The sequence below is a fragment of the Lactuca serriola genome, chromosome 1 (genome assembly GCF_051521515.1).
Source record: "Lactuca serriola cultivar US96UC23 chromosome 1, Lser_US96UC23_V15, whole genome shotgun sequence".
Lineage (NCBI taxonomy): Eukaryota > Viridiplantae > Streptophyta > Magnoliopsida > Asterales > Asteraceae > Lactuca > Lactuca serriola.
In genome coordinates, this window is record NC_136408.1 from 86,466,750 (window position 1) to 86,489,306 (window position 22,557).

Below are 22,557 nucleotides of genomic sequence, written 5' to 3' on the forward strand. Positions count from 1 at the left end.
TTGAGCGAAAGACTAAAGTCACAAGCAAACTATCTCAAAATGACCACCAATCCAAAAACGTTGTCATTTTGACTAAAACCCCAACAAAAATGCATACTATAGTGACCATTTTTGTAGTTTTGTCTTTCTAAAAACAGCAAATGTCTTAAAAACACCGAACATCTTCAATCATTAATTTATACAAAGATTCTAAATATCGCATAACCTGGCGGCAATATCAGGGCTCAAATTTTTACGAGTCATATCGTTTATAAGTCGTGACTTAAAGCGACAATTTTGTATATAATTAATAATTCTATATTTTTTCCACTATTATTTATTTTTATATACCTACACGACGTAAGATGATATTTTATTAAAACGTGACGTCAAATACAATTTTTTTTGAGCCATAATGAGTTTTTTAAAGCCTTGACTTATATTGTGACTTAATAATAATGGCACATTATCATTTCATTAACGTAAATGATATCTCCAATGGTTAACCTTTTATAATAGTTTTTCCTTTAAACTTAACTTCTATCATTATTTATTTAAATTGTTCTATATAATCCTCAATTTAATTAGTCATTTTTCATATAATATTCTATATAAACTATTATAATAGATACTATCATTAAACATTAATAATTAAACAATTAGAAAATATACATCAAAATATACCGGATCCTTATTTTATAAACGTAAAATACGAATATATATATATATATATATATATATATATATATATATATATATATATATATATATATATGCATGTGTGTGTCATAGTTATAAAAAAACATTATATAATTATTATAAATTTATATTTCATAAATAATATGTCATTAATGTTTGATAAATTAATTACTAGTAAATAAATTAATTAATTAAAATATGATTAGAAGATGATGATGTTAAATATACTAAGGGTTAAACTATATTGACCACTCAATAAATATTGAATGGTCAATAAAAATAAACAAAAAAGTTTTATGTTCTAATGACAGTAAGTGTTCTGATGCAAAATAAATTAATAGTAAGAGCATCTCTAATAGGACTTTTTTTATTACTTATTGTTATTTTTTTTTTAATTAACTACTCAACCTCATTGGATTACTTAGCTTATTTGGTTTTTTTTAATTGACCATTCAATATATACTGAATGGTCAATATACTATGTTGGTTTGAACAACTAACCCTATTTTTTTTAATAACATGTTATACTACCCCTTTAATTATATTAAAGTTTGGAATATTTTTTTATTTTTCCATATAAAAGTTTATGTATTATAAATGTTTATATATTACAAATCATAATAAAGTTTAATATAAATTATAACAAACACATTAATACTTAAGTTTTAATACATATGAGCAGGTTTTATAAAACATTATAGATAGTTGAGGGTAAATTAGTTAAATTTAATGGGTCATGTTATTTTATTAGTATACGTTCCATTAGTAATTTTGTAGCATTATTATGTATTTTAGTTGTGTTTAGTCTTTAAAAAAAAAACTATGGCAAAAGTTAACAATTGCCTATTAGAGATGTTATTTAATGGAGTTAAAGTTAAAGGATTGATGATGTGAAATTTATATCGAATTATAGATTAACCAATGGAAATGCTGTAATAAGCTTTAAGAAAAACTTTCATTGAAGATGTTTTAAGTGTTTTTTTTACAGTCCATTTTTTAAAATTCGATTACCGTGTTTTCTAATGTTGCTCAATGTTGGTCGTTTTAGTTGTAAGCTAACATGATATTATTCGATGACATGACACTAAATGACAAGAATGGAAGCTTTGAGGTCTCCGGTCTTCCCTTCCGGTTAATGCTCCGGCAATAGAAGGAGGGCGGCGATGAGGCTGCTGCCCTATTGTTTTCGCATGAGTTTTTCAGTCAAAAAGAGTAACATGAAAGGGACGTGATATGTTTAATTCTTATTTCCAGTTTTGACGGAAAACAAAAGAAAGAAATATCTCCACCATTGTTAATTCATGGGTGGTGTGTGTATGAAATATAGCCTCATGATGTGGGTCCTTTTGTTAGGCCATATGGTATACATAGCACGATAAGGCTCGTGGTATACGTGGACCACGACCACGACCGTGCACACCATCCAGGCCGGTCATGGTCGATTGTGGTCGTGGTTGCTCTTTGTGTGTTCCACGAAATCAAACGGAATTTGCTATTGGTTGATGCTTTGCAACGACTAGTTTATTTGTAACAAAAAAAATTTAACCTTTCAAAGATATTAAACTTCTTCTATAAATACCACACTTTCTATTAAACATTATAACAACCGAATTTTTTATGTCCAAAAATTTCATTTTTAATTAAACACTTTGCAAAACATTTGAAAATAAACAACATTCGATCATATCGTTTCTTAAATCCTATTACGTGTTTGAAAACCAAAACATGGAATCAACCATAGTGTCAGAGTACAAATCCCAGAACAATCTCATAATGCGGAAAACAAGGGGTGTCTAAGATGTGCCACTACCGTGCCAGTTCCTTCCTCTTCGCTGAAGAGGTACCTGAAACCAAAACTCTAAACTGTAAGCACGAAGCTTAGTGAGTTCCCCCACAATACCACATATCATACAATCATATAATGAACAGCTAAGAGATACGGCCCTCGCCCACACTCATGGAGATACGGGCCTCACCCACACTCCGCTATCTAGGAGACACGGGCCTCGCCCACACTCCACTGCTAAACCATAACATACAAGTATCTCACAGACAGCGAGTATAAACAATTCTACCACACTAGCATATATCATCATCAGACTCAACTAAGAGATACAGGCTCTGCCCCACACTCCGATACTATCATATCGTCTATACGGACCGGCCTTGGTGCCTTAGACCCGTTCCTACTGGTAGGAAACTCACCTCGAAAAGTAGCTACCAAAAGTCTGACTGTCGGACGTCTGACTGCTGCACCGGTAATCCTCCGGCTACAAATCCATAAACATAGATTAGCCACTCATAAATACCCTAAGATCAAATGACTGACCCACCCCTGGTCCAAGGTCAACGCCTTGGTCAAAGTCAACTTCCAGTTGACTGGACTCGCCGAGTCCTTCTCCTACTAACCTGGTCCTACACGCCAAGTCCCTCTTCCCACTTACTGAGTCGCCCTTAACTCACTACTTGGGACTATAGAACCGACTCGCCGAGTCCCCACGAGCAGACCTCCTACTCGCTTCCAAATCCTCATCAGAGCATCCTTTATGAGGATTCGGGTTTCTGGGACTATTGTTACACGTTAAACTGTTAATTCTGCGTGTAGATACGAGGGGTTGGACCTCCAACACCTAAACCCCTCTTACTCAGTAACAGTTCATATGACTCTCCGAGTTTGAAGAACAACTCGTCGAGTTCCAGGAAATATTCATAGGACTCGTCGAGTTGTTCATCCAACTCGCCGAGTCTAAGGCCACCTTCATAGAACTCGCCGAGTTCCACTTTGGGACTCGCCGAGTCCCTTCGACCCATTTCCCATACAGACCAAATCTGAGACATGCAATGCTTCCAAACCATAGATCCATGTTCCTAGGGCATGCTTATCACGTAAAGTTGCAAACTTTACGTGCATGCATGGCTCTATAAGCTCCAAAAGGCAAAACCAAGCTCTTAATGAGGTCATACACTCAATGGGGACCTCAACCACAGAAACTTTATACTTCTAATACGCCCATAAGGTCCAAATCTGGAGTCCTTTCAGAACATAGAGCATAAACACATGGAGTTTGAGGTTTTAGGGCTTGAAAACCACTAATTTGGGACAAAAAGGGGATCTAATGAACTAGTGATCAAGGTAAGAAATTTTCTACCTGAATGGAAGCTTCTCATAGTGTAGATTCCGGATCTACCTCCCCTCCTTGCACACTTCAATCTCTTCCTTCTTCTTCTAAGCTCCAAACCTTCTTCACAAAGCCAAAAACACTCTCAAGAACAATATGGGGGCTAGGGTTTCGCTCTACAGCTCTCTGGAAGTGTTAGGGACAAAGGAGGCCAATTTAGAGCGTTTAAATAGGGTGCAAACACCCGGATTAGGGTTTTTGCCCAAACAGGGTCTACTCGTCGAGTCCAAAGTTCAGTCCCCGCGTCTTATCCCGCTCCTACTCGGCGAGTTGACCCATCAACTCGCCGAGTCCAAGGAAAAAATGCATTATTTTAAAAATGTTAATTGCAAGGAGTACGTACCGGGAACCAGGTGCTACAAACATACTCACACAATTTCTTCTTTCTTTTCTCACACAATCTCACCCTTCTTTTGCATTCTTTCAAAACCAATGGCTTCTAAAAGGATGAATCGGTCGAAAATGAAGAAGAGAACTTAGCACGAGCATGGATAGCGGCTTCAGAAGACCCAGTAACGCCTCCTAATTTTTGGGTAAAAGTTGGAAACGTTTTCCATGATTTAATGGGTTGTCAAAGTCGTAGTCTTGATGAAATATGTGCGAAGTATCGCGATACAAGGGTTAAATGTCTTGAATTCAATGATATTTATAACTTTGTTATAAACCACGTACACAAAGGCGACCCGTTTGCTATGGCCATGCACCAATATGAAGACACGAAACACACATCGTTTAAACACGTCAAAATTTGGAGAAAATTGAGAGAGTGCCCAAAATTTAGTGATTAAAAATAAGGTTTAAAAAATAGGTTAAGTTGTTTGTGGTTTCATGTTTATGTTATTTTTTTTTTTAATTTTATGTTGTGTGTTTAAAATTAATATAATCTTGTCTCATTGAATAAAAAACTAGTTTAAAAAAATATGTTTTATTGTGTTTTTGAATTAAATTTAAATAAAAAAATAAGGTGGAGTAGTGTGTTAATGGTAGGTATCCCATGTTAGTGGTAGGGAAATGTGGTGATGGTGTGACACCTACCACATATATGATATGTGGTGGGTATAACGGATGGTCTTAGTAAATGTAAGACTTTTGTCATTAATTTACAATATTTGTTGAAATTGGTGAAGGATTCTATCTCTATGTAAAGTGTGATGGATTCTATCTCTTTGTAAAGTATGATGCGTATTACTGATGTGAGAAAGTGTGATGGAAAGATTAAAGACGATATATGTTTTCCTTTGACCACAAAATATTCAAAAATAAAAACTCAATTTTTTTTTCAATTAAAATAGAATATTTCTATCAAAACTTAAAAGATTTAACAAATCAAAAAGTAATAATAATAAGTCGAATATTTGTGTCAAACATAAAAGCTTTGATGAAGCAAAAATACGCACAAGGATAAAATTGAAAAATATAATTGCGAACGATAAAGAAGAATCGTCATCTCCCTCCTCCCCTTTCTTTTCTCCCTACATCGCCCCTTCCTCTAACCCCTCTATCGCCACACACTGTGGTTTCACTATCACATATCATCAAAATATTACGTTTTCTGAACCAATAATCATCGTTCCCTTTCACCACTCACTCTCTGTGTTCTTCGATGCTAAACTAGATCCACTGCCACTGTCCTTCTCCAATTTTGGGTGATCCACAACCATCCCCAAATCCATACATGATGGATTTAGTAAAGGGTTAAAGATGAAGGTTGGATTTGCATAAAATTGCTTCTTGAACATGGAAAATAGTTTTTTGTTTCAAGTTATCATGAAGGTTTGATAATGGAGGTTTGCATCGGGATTCTTGTTGAACTTTTACATGAAGAGGAAGAATCGATAATGAACAACTAGACATATGTTGATTTATGTATAAAAATCAGTTTGTGTATATTAATTAACTTGTATATATTTCTAAGTCTTTATTGGTTCTTGAGGATGTAGACGGGTTACCGATGTTTGGATACAATGGTGGTGAGGAGACAATATAGAAGAGAGGGCACCGACGAAGTTAAAAGATGTGATGACAACGACAGAGGTCCATGTAGTGGTGGTTCTATGGTCAATTCCAACGAAGATATGACATTGGGAAGATGAAGTCAATAGTAGGGGGAGCGGATGGAAAGGGGGTATGGATGAGCAAAGGAGGTGCCCGGCAGAAAACGGCCCAAATCGGAACAGGCCCGGAAACCAAACTTTGTGGAAAATAGGAACCGAACTGGACCGCTGATTCTACCGGTTGTTGTCATGTCTTCAATGTTGCAATCGGCCCTTGAGAAATAGCAACATACGGTTCCGGTTTTTGTCGGTTCCTGGTTCCAAGAATCCACAAGAATATCGTCCCAGTTCCGTTGAGTTCAAGTTTCGGCCGGTTCCTCGGTCCATATGTTCATCGTTGGGGGGGGGGGGTTGTTGGTTTAATAAGTTTTTTTTTTAAATTAAAATTGTTTTTTATTAAAATCAATATTAAAATATAAAAATCAAAACAATGAAATATTTAATCAAGGGTAAAATAGTAATTTTATATCATTTGTAACAAAATAAAATCATGGGGACCGACCATGCAAAAATTAAAACCATAGGGAGTGTATATATATCATTTTTTAAAAATATCCTGAAACTGATAATTTCAACCATAAAGACCATTTATGAAATTTTGTCAAGGTGTTCTATATGATAATTCTTTTTTAGGATTTATTGTAAAAACTAAAAGACATTATTATTAAGACAAAATTACAAGAATGGTCCCTGTGGTTAGGTTGAAATTGCCACTTTGGGCCAAACAGGTTTGGACTAACACTCATGGTCCATAGGTATTCATTTTCTTGCCACTTTGGTCCAATTTACTTTAAATTCTTTTATAATGACCATTTTGCCCTTTGTTTTTATTTTTTTAGTTTATTTATTTATTTAAATAGTTTCATAATCAAAAGAAAAAGAAAAAAATCCCTCTCTCTCTTAAACTCTCTCTCTCCCACCCGTCTCTCTCTCTCTCTCTCTCTTCATTGTAGACCCCATACTTCATCGTCCTCTTCTTTTTAAGGATATGCAGAAAAAAGAAACCCTAATTGTAATCTCCATTATCAAAAGCAACTTTGCCCATTAATCTGCATCTCAGCAAGATCCAATGGTTTTCAGACGAGCTTCTGTGAGATAGAGAGGGGAGAACCCTAACTGTTGTTCTAACTCTGAAACGAAGGTCTGTAAATAGGGGGTTTCAAATCCGCCTCCTCCTGAGAATCAAAGAGCTTCATCTTTACAGACCAAAGCACAACGATGAAGACCAAACCACCGGCAACCCCTAAAAACACCTACTGCCACCCCTCTTCACCACCATTTCCAACCATCCCCACCGTCTCTCGACTCTCCTGGCTCCGTCAAATGACCCTCAGGTGACATTTAATCAAGTTTGAAGAAGGAAAGAACGCCAAATGACCCTCGGGTGAGCTTCAAGCGAGTTTGAAGAAGGAAAGAAGGAGACCCTATGGTTTTTAGAGATTATCGCCATTCTCTTTTCTTTAAATCTTAGGGTTTTTAGAGGCCGTCGCTGCTAGAAACCTTAGTTTCGATCTGTATGCCGCCACCTGAAACTTTTAGGGTTAGGGTTTTGCTACCAGAGCTTCGATATGGTGTCGTTTATCTTTTTCCGGCGGTAGTGTTCAAGCTTCCCAGCGGGAATGAAGGTTGGGGGAGGGGTGAGGACGGTGACGTTCTTTAAACTGGAGAGAGAGAGAGATGGAGAGAGAGAGAGAGAGATTCCTTTCTTCTTTTTATTTTTTATTTTTTTTGTTTGGAAAATAATTAAATAACAAAAAGAAAAGCAAAAAACAAATAAAAAGGGGCAAATTCGTCATTTTAGATCGTTTTGGACCAAACTCACAATAAAATGAAAATTTTTGGACCATTAGTGCTAGTCAAAACCTGTTTGGCCAAAAGTGGCAATTTCCACCTAACCACAGGGACCATTCTTGCAATTTTGTCTATTATTAATGGAAACTAAAATCTGTATAGTTTAAATTGAGAAATTGTCCGAAAAATCCTAATATTTTCGGAATAATTTCACTATAGTCCCATTTTCTTAACAGAAAAGTCCCGATTATTCGATTTTATAAGATAATATGTCATTTCCTGTTAAAAGAAAAAAAAAATTGTTAATGTGAGCCAAAATCCGGTACCGGTTCCGGCCGGTACCCCGGTCCATATGCTCATCCCTAAGGGGGTGTTGGTTTAATAAGTTTTTTTTTGTTTGAAATTAAAAGTGTTTTTTATTAAAATTAAAAAATAAAAATCAAAATAATGAAATATTTAATCAAGGTAAAATAATAATTTTATATCATATTTGTAACAAAATAAAATCATAAGGACCAACCATGCAGAAATTGAAACCACAAGGATCGTCTATATATCTTTTTTTTAAAGATATCCTGAAACTAATACTTTCAATCATAGGGACCATGTACGAAATTTTGTCAAGGTGTTCTATATGATAATTCTTTTTTAGGATTTATTGTAAAAACTAAAAGATATTATTATAATTAGAAACTAAAATTTGTATAGTTTAAATTGAGAAATTGTAAGAAAAATCCTAATATTTTCAGAAAATTTTCACTTTAGTCTTATTTTTCTTAACATAAAAGTCTCGGTTATTTCATTTTGGCTCACATTAACAAAAAAAATCTTTTTTTTAAAGAAAATGACATATTATCATGTAAAATCAAATAATCAGGATTTTTCTGTTCAAAAAAAAAAATTGTGACTAACGTGAAATTTTTCCGAAAATAATGGAACTTTTTTGACAATTTCTCGTTTAAATTTAACTGATGTAACAACATATAAATACAATTTTTTTTATAATTGGATTTATGTTTTCTAAAAAGGATAAAAACTTCATTAAAAAAAGAAATTAAGTTTTTTATTTTTATTTTTATATTCTAATATTATTTATTTCCAATTTGACTACGATGTTTTCCAATGTTCGTTTAATAAGTTTTTTTGTTTGAAATTAAAATTGTTTTTTATTAAAATCAAAATTAAAATATAAAAATCAAAACAATGAAATATTTAATCAGGGATAAAATAGTAATTTTATATCATTTGTAACAAAATAAAATCATGGGGACCGACCATGCAAAATTAAAACAACAAGGAGTGTTTATTTATCATTTTTTAAAGATATCTTGAAACTGATAATTTCAACCATAGGGACCATTTATGAAATTTTGTCAAGGTGTTCTATATGAGAATTCTTTTTTAGGACTTATTGTAAAAACTAAAAGACATTATTATTAATGGAAACTAAAATTTGTATAGTTTAAATTGGGAAATTGTCCAAAAAATCCTAATATTTTCGGAAAAGTTTCACTATAGTCCAATTTTTTTAACAGAAAAGTCATGATTATTTGATTTTACAGGACAATATGTCATTTCCTGTTAAAATTAAAAAAAAAAAAAATTGTTAATGTGAGCTGAAATCCGGTACCGGTTCCGGCCGGTTCCCCGGTCCATATGCTCATCCCTAAGGAGGTGTTGGTTTAATAAGTTTTTTTTGTTTGAAATTAAAAATGTTTTTTTATTAAAATTAAAAAATAAAAATCAAAATAATGAAATATTTAATCAGGGGTAAAATAATAATTTATATCAAATTTGTAACAAAATAAAATCATGGGGACCAGTCATGTAGAAATTGAAACCACAATGACCGTCTATATATCATTTTTTAAAGATATCCTGAAACTAATACTTTTAATCATAGGGACTATGTACGAAAGTTTGTCAAGGTGTTTTATATGATAATTCTTATTTAAGATTTATTGTAAAAACTAAAATATATTATTATTAATGGAAACTAAAATTTGTATAGTTTAAATTTAGAAATTGTGAGAAAAATCCTAATATTTTCAGAAAAGTTTCACTTTAGTCTCATTTTTCTTAACATAAAAGTCTCCGTTATTTCATTTTGGCTCACATTAATAAAAGAATCTTTTTTTTAAAAGGAAATGACATATTATCATGTAAAATCAAATAATCATGATTTTTCTGTTAAAAAAAATTATAGTTAAAGTGAAACTTTTCCGAAAATATTGGAATTTTTCTGACAATTTCTCGTTTAAATTTAATTGATGTAACAACATATAAATACTAATTTTTTTATAATTGGATTTATGTTTTCTAAAAAGGATAAAAACTTCACTAAAAAAAGAAATTAAGTTTTTTTATTTTTTTATTTTTATATTCTAATATTTTTTATTTCCAATTTGACTACGATGTTTTCCAATGTTGTTCAATTTTGACAATTTTTTTAGTTTCATTTAACATGACACTTTGAGATGATGTGAGGCTAACATGTCATTATTTTGTGACAGGTCTACATAAAAACAATAGTAAATTACATGAAAGGTCACTTTGGTTTGGGGTATTTTGTACGTTTAGCCCTAAATGTTTTTCTTAACTCGGACGGTCTTTAAGATGTTTTTTTTTTCTACATGTTTGGTCCATGTTTGACCTAAACCCTAAGCAAGGTTACGATCTCCTTCGGCCCCTTCTTCTTCGACTTTTCTCTTCAATTATGACCTACCACCAACACCTGTTGCCATTCTGACAGAGTCCATCACCACTGCTACTCTGCCGCCCACCATAGATCCTACCCTATATGAGTCATCGATCAGTCCTCCTTCAATATCTGAATCCATCCTACCTTATCCGATCTCTTTTTTCCTGAAATCCTCGTCGCTGCCTCCTCTTTTTTTCGTAGAAAAGCTACAAGCATATTGTTCTTATTTTATCAACTCAAGATTAGTGAGGAAGATGAAGAGGGTCGTGGTGGTTCGTTGAAGGTGGAGAACCAGAAGAAGAGGGTATTTGGGAGGGCAAGCTAGACTTCAAGCTCTGCCCATTAGGTTTGATTTCATCTTAGGATTCAATGGAGTTGTTTCTACATCTTGGTCGGAAAAGATTTTGATTTCATCGGAACTTTTGGTTAGGTCTGATGTTAATAGCTCGAAAATGGAGTAAGGAGAATGGAGCCATTTCTTCATCTCGATGTCGACAGACCTAACCGGTGGTGGCTTTTTAGAAATCGGTTCAGTTTTCGCTGGTGATCCAGTTTCCAACGAATAAATCGTGGAGGGGTTGCACTAGTGGGGGCAGATTGGGATGGTGTTGAAGGTAGATGGGAGTAAGAAGTTGCGGCAGGTGATCAGAGGTTTCCGACAAGAATGAAGTTGTCGGCAGCATGTCTAAGGTTTTCGACGCCTTCTTTTTAGTTTACAGTTCTTGAAAAAAGAAAGAGAGATTTGTTTAGAAAGTGTGATATATATTGGTGGGGGTGGATGTGTGTTTTTTTAACTCTTAAAACTCTAAAAAAAACTAGAAATATTAAAAGATGATTAAGGGAAAAAAATGGAAAATTCAAGTTGGTCAGAGACCATCCATATAACAACACACTATGAGGATTATCTGAGTTTAAAAAAAAAAGATATAGGAACCAAACATGTAAATTACCTCAAATCACAAAGACGATCAATGTATTTTACTCTAAAAAATGTGTTGATTTTTGTGATATTTATTTAAAATATAGTGATTTTTGTGTAATTTGATCACATCATAAAAATAATGAAAATTCTAATACTACATCCAATTCTTATAACACCTATAAATTTTAGCTAAATGATGATAAAAAGATAATACAAGTGTAAATTTCAATTAATTTGGGTTGGTTTATAACATTTCCATGAATTTCAATACAATGAAAAGGATATGTGAATTATTGGATGATACCATATATTAGAAAGATAAATCCATAGCTTATGTAGTATTATGATTAGTCTTTTCTTTATATAAAACTACTAGGCGAATATATACCCGTTGCGCAGAAATAAAACTATATAGTTATTTTTTTATTTTTTTTTTCTTTTGCATATACCTGTTGAATATAACAAGATATTAATTATCAAATAATATGTTTTACACTAAGTTGATATATATGTAATTATTTTGAACCATATTATGAAATATATATTTATCGGAATCATATCATTCAATAGTATCTACCAGCGGTTTGCGTCTAAAATCTAAATAAAACTACAAATTATTTTCGATTTAGTATTACAATTTAACGTTATGATTGATTGATTTAGAAATTACTTATCTATTGATTTTTTTATTATTTTTTATTATTTTTTATCATGGTTAGTTGATATATAAACCATTGTCTTTAAATTAAGGCAATATAATTTTTTATGTTGATTAATTAAAAACCATTTATTTTGTTATTTGATAAAAAAACGAATTATATTCAAAAGTTGTTTTTTTGTATTTTTTTTTATTTAATTTGTCTTGTTTTATTTATAATATTTAAACATTTTTAACTATTTTGAAAAATAGTATATGAATATATTTTTTTAATTTATTTTCTCCTCTAAGGATCACAGTTGAAAGATAGATGGAAGAGAGATATGAGACAAGAGATAACAACGATGACAAGAATGGAAGCTTTGAGGTCTCCGGTCTTCCCTTCCGGTGAAAGCTCCGGCAACAGAAGAAGAGGGCAGCGATGAGGCTGCTGCCCAATTGTTTTCGCATGAATTTTTCAGTCAAAAAGAGCGACACGAAAGGGACGTGATATCTTTAATTGTTATTTCCAGTTTTTGACTAGTCACAACAGAAAGAAATATCTCAGCATTGTTAATCCATAGGTGGTGTGTGTATGGAATATAGCCTCATGACGTGGTTCCTTTTGTCTGTAAAGGTAAGACTTTTGTTCATTAGATTACAATATTTGCTGAAATTGGTGACGGATTCTATCTTTTTGTAAAGTGTGAGAGAAAGATCAAAGATTAAAGACTTTTCTTCATTAGTTTACAATATATGTTTTCGCTTATTTGACTCAAAAAGTTTCAAAAAGTGAAAACTCAAATTTGAATCAGGCTAGTTAACAATCCGATTTAAGATGTAAGAGAAGTCATTGATTAAGGTCTTAATTTGTGATTGAAATTATACAAGTTTCTAACCATTCAACACTAATAACCCACCATCTCAAAAAGCTCCATGAACAAACGATGGATGATAATAGAAATATTGTGGAGCTATAAACTAAAAGCAACTACACTATGAGAACATGCAAGTTTACATATAAAAAAATAGATAATTAATTTGACAAATCCCACAGTAAAAATATAAATAACTTTGTAGTGATCCCGCTTTTGTTCAATTTTGCATTACATGTTTTTTTTTTAGGTTGTGTGCTTCTTCCAATGTCTACAACATGTAAATATTGTTGATCATATGGTTGCATATTATTAAAACTTGTTTCAACCATTTAATAATGACCGAGGACCTCGTTTTCACTTGCTATCTACATTCACTTATACATCATGCACTAAAAGTTGCACATCATGCATAAAAAGTCGTACACCACGCAATAAACTTTCTACCCATCATACATATATCTACCAACTTTCTAACAAACAAAAACACTACATCATTCTATCTCGAGTTAATAGCTCCACTTATCTCCTTCAAACCCCCTAACTTTCCTTCTTCCCTACAAGGGGAAACCCTAACAACCTCTTTTTGAACATTTTGAATCTTTTGTAAAGAAGCAAGAACTTCAGCCATAGGAGGTCTAAACCTATGATCATTATGAAGACATTTTGATGCGAGTGCAGCCACGGCTTGTGCACCTTTTTTTGAGTATTGACCACCTAACCGTGTGTCCATGATTCTTAGGACCCGTTTGGTGTCACTTAGAAACGGTTTCACCCATTCGACTAATGTCTCTTCAACTCCACCCGCTCTTTCTTCGGCTATCGCTCGTCTTCCTGATAGTAGTTCTAATAACACCACACCAAAACTGTACACGTCATTTTTTTGAGTCAAGTGCCCTAAAAAACAATTAAATCGGTATTAGGAAACTTGTGAGGAGGATTAAATAACTTGTATATTTTTTTCAAAGAATTTTTATTGTAAGATGAAATACGAAAAAACACCTTTCATCGTTTTATTGATTTAGCCGGTGGTTAAACCGTTATCTATTTTTTACTGTTTAGAGAAACTTGTTTCCTGATTTTTAATATTAAGGCTAAATACAAAACAACACATCATTTTTATCGATTTAGCAACTAAAATATATTCTTCAATCGATTTAGCCACTAAAATGTTTTCCATTATCGATTAGCCACTAGACTTTTTTTTTTTTTTTTTTTTGTAGCTACTGAACAACTTTTTATATCGATAGAATTCGAGCCATAACATTATTGTTTTAAGAATCACAAAAAAAAAGATATTAAAATGAGAAATGTTTTCCATAAAATAATGAAAATTCTTTTTGTTTTTTCTATATTTCAGCTTTGATATCAAGGCAAAATACATAAAAACAAAAAGTATTTTCACATTTTTACCGATTTAGCAACTGAACTATTATTTTTATTGATGTACCCAATGAACTGTTATTATAACAATCACAAAACAATAATAATATTCGGTGGATAAATCAATAAAGTGGTTAAGATAACTTTGCTAATCTATATTTCATCTTTGTTTTAACCAAAAAACAAAAAAACAGCTTTTAAAACGATAAAAAAAAATGTACAAAGATTTAATCACTCTAAAAATAGACAAGTGCATAAAACAATAAAATAATGAAAATATGTTGTGTTTTTATACGGTTCACCTTTTATTATATATGCAACCCAATGAATCAAACATACCTGTTGCAATATATTCAGGTGCAGCATAACCATTTGTTCCAACAACCCTAGTTGAAACATGTGTATTGTCACCTACAGGACCATTCCTAGCTAAACCAAAATCCGAAAGCTTCGCATTAAACTCCTAAAAATTCAACAACAAAAAATCATTAGTAACACATAGATAATGTAAAATATCTTCATCTTTTTAAATTAAAACAAAATCTAGATAAATTTTTTTTTGAATAATACCGTATCTAGGAGTACATTAGAAGCCTTGAGATCTCGATAAATAATACAGGGTACTTTACTATGCAAGAAAGCTAACCCTTCTGCTACATCAATGGCAATCCGCATCCGTGTGGCCCACGGCATCGGTTGCACATTTTCTGTAAAGAAAGCGTACAATAATTTCAATAATTTATATTGAAATTTTGTAAAATTTATGGGTCCTAATTTTTCTTTTTTAATAGTATAGGACCCACAAAATGAATATTAGAACATGCTTTTTAAAAGTGAGACTCACTTTTAAACAAGTGGTTATCCAAACATCCTTTGGGCATGTACTCATACACAAGAAGCCGGTTTTCACATTCTTCACTATACCCAATGAGTTTGACCAGATTTTTATGATGAAGCCTTCCCATATACTCAAGCTCAGTCTGCAAATCAAGAAAAATAACAAAATTCGCTGTATAAGTTTGACTTCTTGAAAAAAAAAAAAAAAAGATCATCACTTACAAGCCATTCCCGGTGACCTTGCCGGCTATCAGCTTTGAGTATTTTCACAGCCACCACTAATCCGGTGCCAGGTTTGGCCGGAGCAAAGGTGGTCTCGTCGATCCACCCTTTAAAAACTTGACCAAAACCGCCCTCACCCAGAAGGCTATCTGGCCGGAAGTTTTTGGTGGCGGTTTTCAGATCATGCAAGCTAAAGGCTTTGAGGTTAATGGGGATAGGGAGATTTTGGTCTCTGGGTGCTTTTGAAACTTTGTTGAAGGTGACTGTTTTTGTCTGATTCTTGGAATCTTTTGAGCTCGATTTTACCTTGTTATTGATCATATCGTCTACAATAAATAAGCTACAAGTTAGCAAAATCAAAATTGAGAAATCTCGGAATCACACAAACTTAAAAATAATGGAATTCGTAATTGAAACGGAGATATTAGAACTGAGAAAGCTCGGAATCACACAATTAAAACCCTAATTGCGATTATCAAGTGGAATCACAATCGAAGCATTAAGCGGAAGAAGAAAGAGTATTACTACTGTAATTATACATACCAAGAAATTGACCGGAAGACGCATGAGCAACATTGGCAGGCTTTCCGACACAAATACCCATTTGAGAATTGAGAGTGGTGGTGTTCTGCAAATTGAAATTGGGGGTGGTCAAGGAAAGAAGAGATTGAATGGATTAATATATTGATGGCGTATGAGGAGTGGGGTTGATAATTCTGGTCTGCTGTTTGAATTTATTTAGTCAAAGGGTAAGAAATTGGCATCATCATGTGATACTGATTGATGTATGGAACCTTCATGCGAAACCCAAACAGTCAATAGTAAACCCGAAGAGGAAACCCGTTTTGTTTTGGATGATGAAATCTGGCTTTTGATTTTTCAAAAGCGTATACTTTTGAGTCTTTGACGTTCGAGAGTAATAAAGGCCTGGTCAGTTGGGTCAGAACTCGGATTTATACGTGAGAAATGGTGTAGGCATTGTAGAATGCCACCTACTCCCAAACTAACATCCACGTCAGCCAAATTTTTCCAAAAGGAGGGAGATTTGTTAAGGTTGTGTCAAATTTTACAGAAAACCTCGACAAACCTATATGATATGAGGGGGAGGTGTTCCGCTCATTGTCGAGCTCAATGCCACCCTCCACCTCATTCTTACCGAGTCTTTCTTCTTCTCACTCCCTACAGCCAAAGGCCGGATGGTTTGGGATGGATGAAGTGGTCCGGTACAAACCCACACACCGGCCATAGCATTTGCATGCAGAGAAAACATCTCCTTCTCGATTGCTCCTTCCTTTCTCTCCCATCAAGCCCTTTCTTATTTTCTTTCCAACTCGGTAAAACCCTTTGGAGCTGAGGTGGAGTCCGACACGAACTCCCTTAGCCCAAGCAATAGTTAATTTATGGGAAATGATATTTTTTTATGATTTTTATTATTTTATTTGAAAATGTTTGATTTTTTTTTTATTTACTTGAAGATAAATATATATAAATGAAAGCATTTTTATTTCAAATATGTAAATAAAAGGGTTAATTACTTATAAGAGTAATAGACTATCACTTTTGTTCATGTTTAGTTAATTTTTTATATATTATTTATCATTGAATTTGTTTTATGTTTTCAAAAAAATACATTTACTATTGGTTTTGGAAGGTTTTCCATGACATTGTCATAACTACTATAACATATGTACTTTTATTAAACCAAAATTATCATTGTGGTTGTATAAATATCATGACCCAAAGTCATATCTCACAATATGGTTCTATAAAAACTTTATAATTTTATCAAATTTTATAACTCATTGGTGTTACCAAACATAAACTTTATACACAAACTGCATACCCACAAATTTCATCCAAACAGTTGGCCTAAGATCCCCTCGGGTAAAAGCCACCCCTCAAATGCATGAACCACATATATAGGCTAGTGAAGTCGTGTCGCGTCAACCCTTTGGTCGTGTCACGACCTATGTATCTCCCCAAATTCCACTACATGTATTCTTGTTAGGACACGCGTCCTGCCATTCTGTTTAACACCCATAAAAATTATGTCAAATTTAAACTTAAAAAAAAACATTTCAAATCTATTAACAATTACAAAACTTGTTCTCAAAATGTATCATATCAGAGTATCCCAGAAAACAAAGTCATAAAAAGTGAGGAGTTATATGATCACGCATTTGCCTTGCCACGATCCCCTGCTATACCTGAAACAATAAGCTGAAACTATCAGCCCGAAAGCTTAGTGAGTTCCCCTAAATACCCATACCCAGAATAGTACACATATAATCACAAACAACATACTATGGGTCCAGTCAACCATCGGGTTGGAATACCCCAGGCCCTCAACCATCCGGTTGGAATGCCAACATACTATAGGTCCAATCATCCTCGGGATGGAATACCTCAGGCCCACAACCAACAGGTTGGAATGCCTACATACTATGAGTCCAATCATCCTCGGGATGGAATACTCACGGCCCACAACCAACAGGTTGGAATACCCAGGTCTATTGGCTTTCGCACAAAGCAGACAAGCCTCAACCGCCAAACAAACATGTGCACATATAACAGATAATCACATAACAGTTTATAGACAACAACTGATCTAACGGATCATACCACATACCACATAATATTATCCTACCCTCTAGGACACTGAACTAACAGGTCTACTACATATCAGATAATATCACCCTACCCTCTAGGATACCGATCTAAGAGATCATACTACATATCATGTAACCAGATAACAATCCAAAGGGTCGGCCTTGGTGCCTTAGACCCTTGAGTATAGTGAGGATAACTCACCTTCCACTGTCGACTCAAAGATAACTCAAGCTCTCTGATTGCCGGTACAAATTCCACCACCTAAATGTACCATAGAACCATGTTTGTAAATTCCCAATTTCCCAAAATGTTCCAGAAGTCCAAAAATCAACCCTTTGTCAAAGTCAAAGTCAACTATCAAGGTCAACGGTCCATGTTGACTTTAACTCATCGAGTAGCCTCAGCTACTCGCCAAGTTCCTGGCATAACTCGCCAACTCGTCGAGTTCCTAGTGTCAGTGGTCACAAACTCCTTGGCCAACTCGTCGAGTTTTCTCCTTACAAATCGCCGCGTTCATACGTGTCCAAAGGTTGGGAAAACCCTAGACGACTCGCCGAGTCACTCATCTGACTCGCCGAGCCCACAACAATCTTCATCGGACTCGTTGAGTCGACTATGCGACTCGCCAAGTCCCTTTAGTCCTTCATCCATACAGAGGCTTTTTAAGCCATGCTAAGGCTCCAAATTGTAGATCCAGCTTCCCAAGGCATGTTTATCACGTAAAGTTGCAAACTTTACATGCATGCAAGGCCTTAAAGTCCTAAAATGACAAAACTAAGCTTGTAAGGGAGTCTCATTGTAACATCCCAAAATTCAAGACCAAAAATTTCATTTTAATTAAATTTATTATATAAAACCAGTAGTATAAAAACATTCATATTAATATCTCATGTCAAACCGAAGTGTCAATAACCATAACATATTATCACAAAACCATATCAGAGTGTAATCCCAAAGATTTCATGTGCGGAAAACATAGTGTGATGCGCTGCGATCGAGTCGGCTCCTTTCCTTGAAAACAATGTACCTGAAACCAAAACTGACAACCGTAAGCACGAAGCTTAGTGAGTTCCCCAGATACCACATACCATACATACCAACTGATCCATACATGCCATACATAACCAGGAGCCATATATAACCAACATATCCATAATCAAGTAAGGTGCCATGTGCCAAACATAGTCTTGCTAAGGTGCTATGTGCCAAACATAGTCTTGGTGTTATGCCACGGGCCGCACGTGGTCTTCCTGGTCAAGCCTGAGGCCACTCCCTGGGTCTTACAGACAATTGCCAAGGGCCACCCCCTGGTATTCCATGCAAGCATCACAAAGACAACTATACATACCACTCTACTAGGCTACTCAACATATAGGGTGCCAGGAGCTACCTCCTGGTCTTTCATACGTAATAGCATACAGTGCGCCAGGAGCCACCTCCCGGTCTTTCATTCATGTTGCCTAAGGCTAACTCCTAGGTCTTCCTACCATATATAATAACATATCGTGTGCTAGGAGCCGTCTCCTGGTCTTTCATGCATAATGCCTAGGGCTAACCCCCCGGGTCTTCCTACCATACATAATAACATACCGAGTGCCAGGGGCCTCCTCCTAGTCTTCCATGCATAATGCCTAGGGCTAACCCCCGGGTCTTCCTACCATACATAAACTAAATGGGCCGACATTGTGGCTGTAGACCCATACAAACAGTGAGGAGACTCACCTCGCACTGCCGAAAACTCGTTGAACACCTCTGACTGCTAACCGTCAACTTCTGAACCGCTGACCTTTCAGCTTCCTGAACTATCAATACCCAAAATAACATTTAGATCAATAATCCAAAAGTTAACCCTGGTCAAACTTGGTCAAAGTCAACATCCAGTTGATCTGACTCGCCGAGTTGGTCTACCAACTCGTCGAGTCCAGACTCCTCCAATCCTAAAACAACCCCGAATCCACTCGTCGAGTCTTGCAATAACTCAACAGATTCTCCTTCAACCACTCAATTGGGACCAACTTCATCTGACTTGCCGAGTTCATCCTTGAACTCGTCGAGTTCATCATCCACATATTAATGTGTCTAGTCTGTGACTCGTCGAGTTGTATGCACAACTCGTTGAGTCCATCCTCATAAATAAGGAGATTGCCTTAGACTCGCCGAGTTCTTCCTTGAACTCGTCGAGTAAACTTCATGACCATTATGGACTCATACTGGATGAGTCCCTTTCCAATCTCAACTCAAACCCTTAACAGAAGGGTTTTGGGGCAAGAAATGACCTGACTCGCTGAGTCCCACAATTGACTCGCTGAGTCTCTCTATGTCCTACACTAATTCGACAATTTCAGACAAGCTTAAGGCATCCAAGACCCAGATCTGGCCTCCTAGGTTCGGGATGTGTCACACCCCCAAACCAGAACGACGGAAACGTTCGAGAGCAGATGAATTCATGTAGTATCGAAACAATTGATTACATAGTAAAGAAAGTAAACACAACCATCATATATATAATTTAAAAGTTACATTGTTGGATGATACTTGTTTCAAAAACAAATTACAATATGATGACAAAATGAGTTTAAAACTGACGCCTTAGCATCACTTCTCCAAAAGCTGAAGTTCACCTGTATTACTGAATTCCTGAGAAATACAAGTAGATTTGAAAGAGTAGATCAACATTTAAGCTGGTGAGTTCATAAGTATTTAATGTCAATGTTTGTATAAATTTGAATAAATTTGTTTGTAGATGTTTGAAAACTCCTAGAAAATCCCATATTTCCTACTAGTATAAAAGTAGTCTTCTACTAAGACCCGACTGTTTTGAATATTGTTTCTAAAATTCCAATATTCTTCCATAAGTGTATGGTAATTTAAAAGTTCCAAAAACTATAATGCAATAGTGTTTTTCATGCCTAGAATAGTAGATTTATGTATGTTTAAAATCGCTAAGGCATTTGATAACCCCATAAATCAACGTGTTTTTAATACTCCATGTGAGTTTTACAACCATGCTATTGACTCAGACTGCCTGTAACAATGTTCTTCAGGCGTTGGAATGTTATGACGTTTGTCACCCCAGACGCCGGTCTAACTGTAGCTAACATTTTAGGTTCAGGATTGTCAATCCCGTATAGATCTATACACAAGTATCACGCTCTCCCTACAAGAGATTATGGTATATAATACAGGACTTTAACTGCATACTCGAAAGTACGTGAAGCTGAACGTCTCACAAAACTTAGTATCAAATAGATTTACGTATGAAATCTATTAACCATTACAAAACTTGTTCTCAAAATGTATCATATCAGAGTATCGCAGAAAACAAAGTCATAAAAAGTGAGGATATGTACGATCACACATTTTCCTTGCCACGATCCACTGATGTACCTGAAACAATAAAGTGAAACTGTAAGCCCGAAATCTTAGTAGGTTCCCCTAAATACCCGTACACAGAATACTACACATAATCATAAACAGCATACTATGGGTCCAGTCAACCATCGGGTTGGAATACCCCATGCCGTCAACCATCCGGTTGGAATGCTAACATATTATGGGTCCAATCATCCTCGGGATGGAATACCCCAGGCCCACAACCAATAAGTTGGAATGCCCACATACTATGAGTCCAATCATCCTCGGGATGGAATACTCACGGCCCACAACCAACAGGTTGGAATACCCAGGTCTATTGGCTTTCGCACAAAGCAGACAAGCCTCAACCGCCAAACAAACATGTGCACATATAACAGATAATCACATAACAGTTTATAGACAACAACTGATCTAACGGATCATACCACATACCACATAATATTATCCTACCCTCTAGGACACTGAACTAACAGGTCATACTACATATCAGATAATATCACCCTACCCTCTAGGATACCGATCTAAGAGATCATACTACATATCATGTAACCAGATAACAATCCAAAGGGTCGGCCTTGGTGCCTTAGACCCTTGAGTATAGTGAGGATAACTCACCTCCCACTGTCGACTCAAAGATAACTCAAGCTCTCGGATTGCCAGTACAAACTCCACCACCTAAATGTACCATAGAACCATGTTTGTAAATTCCCAATTTCCCAAAATGTCCCAGAAGTCCAAAAGTCAACCCTTGGTCAAATTTAAAGTCAACTATCAAGGTCAACGGTCCATGTTGACCTCAACTCGCCGAGTTCCTAGCATAACTCGCCGAGTCACTTGAGTGACTCGTCGAGTTCCTAGTGTCAGTGGTCGCAAACTCCTTGGCCAACTCGTCGATTTTTCTCCTTACAACTCATCGCGTTCATACGTGTCCAATGGTTGGGAAAACCCTAGCTGACTCGTCGAGTCACTCATCTGACTTGCCGAGCCCACGACAATCTTCATCGGACTCGCCGAGTCGACTATGCGACTCGTCGAGTCCCTTCAGTCCTTCATCCATACAGAGGCTTTTTAAGCCATGCTAAGGCTCCAAATTGTAGATCCAACTTCCCAAGGCATGTTTATCATGTAAACTTGCAAACTTTACGTGCATGCAAGGCCTTAAAGTCCTAAAATGACAAAACTAAGCTTGTAAGGGAGTCTCATAATTGAGGGAAGGCTCATACTTGTCAAAGTTGATAACTTTATGGACCTAAAAGCCAAAGAGAGGCCAGATCTGAAGTTGCAACTTCAGAT

At 35.2% G+C, this 22,557-nt stretch overlaps 1 protein-coding gene across 2 annotated transcripts; it reads right to left on the bottom strand.

Moving 5' to 3' along the window:
• Positions 1–13,124: 13,124 nt before the first annotated feature.
• Positions 13,125–16,150, bottom strand: LOC145094191 (putative serine/threonine-protein kinase PBL18). Of its 2 annotated transcripts, none has more exons than XM_079032499.1 (6): positions 15,823–16,150; positions 15,280–15,605; positions 15,065–15,200; positions 14,791–14,927; positions 14,560–14,683; positions 13,125–13,683 (listed from the first exon to the last, which is right to left on the bottom strand). In XM_079032499.1, the coding sequence occupies exons 1-6, from the start codon at positions 15,881–15,883 to the stop codon at positions 13,337–13,339; spliced, it is 1,131 nt and encodes a 376-aa protein (XP_078888625.1). In that variant the 5' UTR covers positions 15,884–16,150; the 3' UTR covers positions 13,125–13,336. The 2 variants fall into 2 exon arrangements, with proteins under 2 accessions (XP_078888625.1, XP_078888623.1); XM_079032497.1 differs by having other exon boundaries at positions 13,125–13,734; positions 15,823–16,144.
• Positions 16,151–22,557: the final 6,407 nt, after the last annotated feature.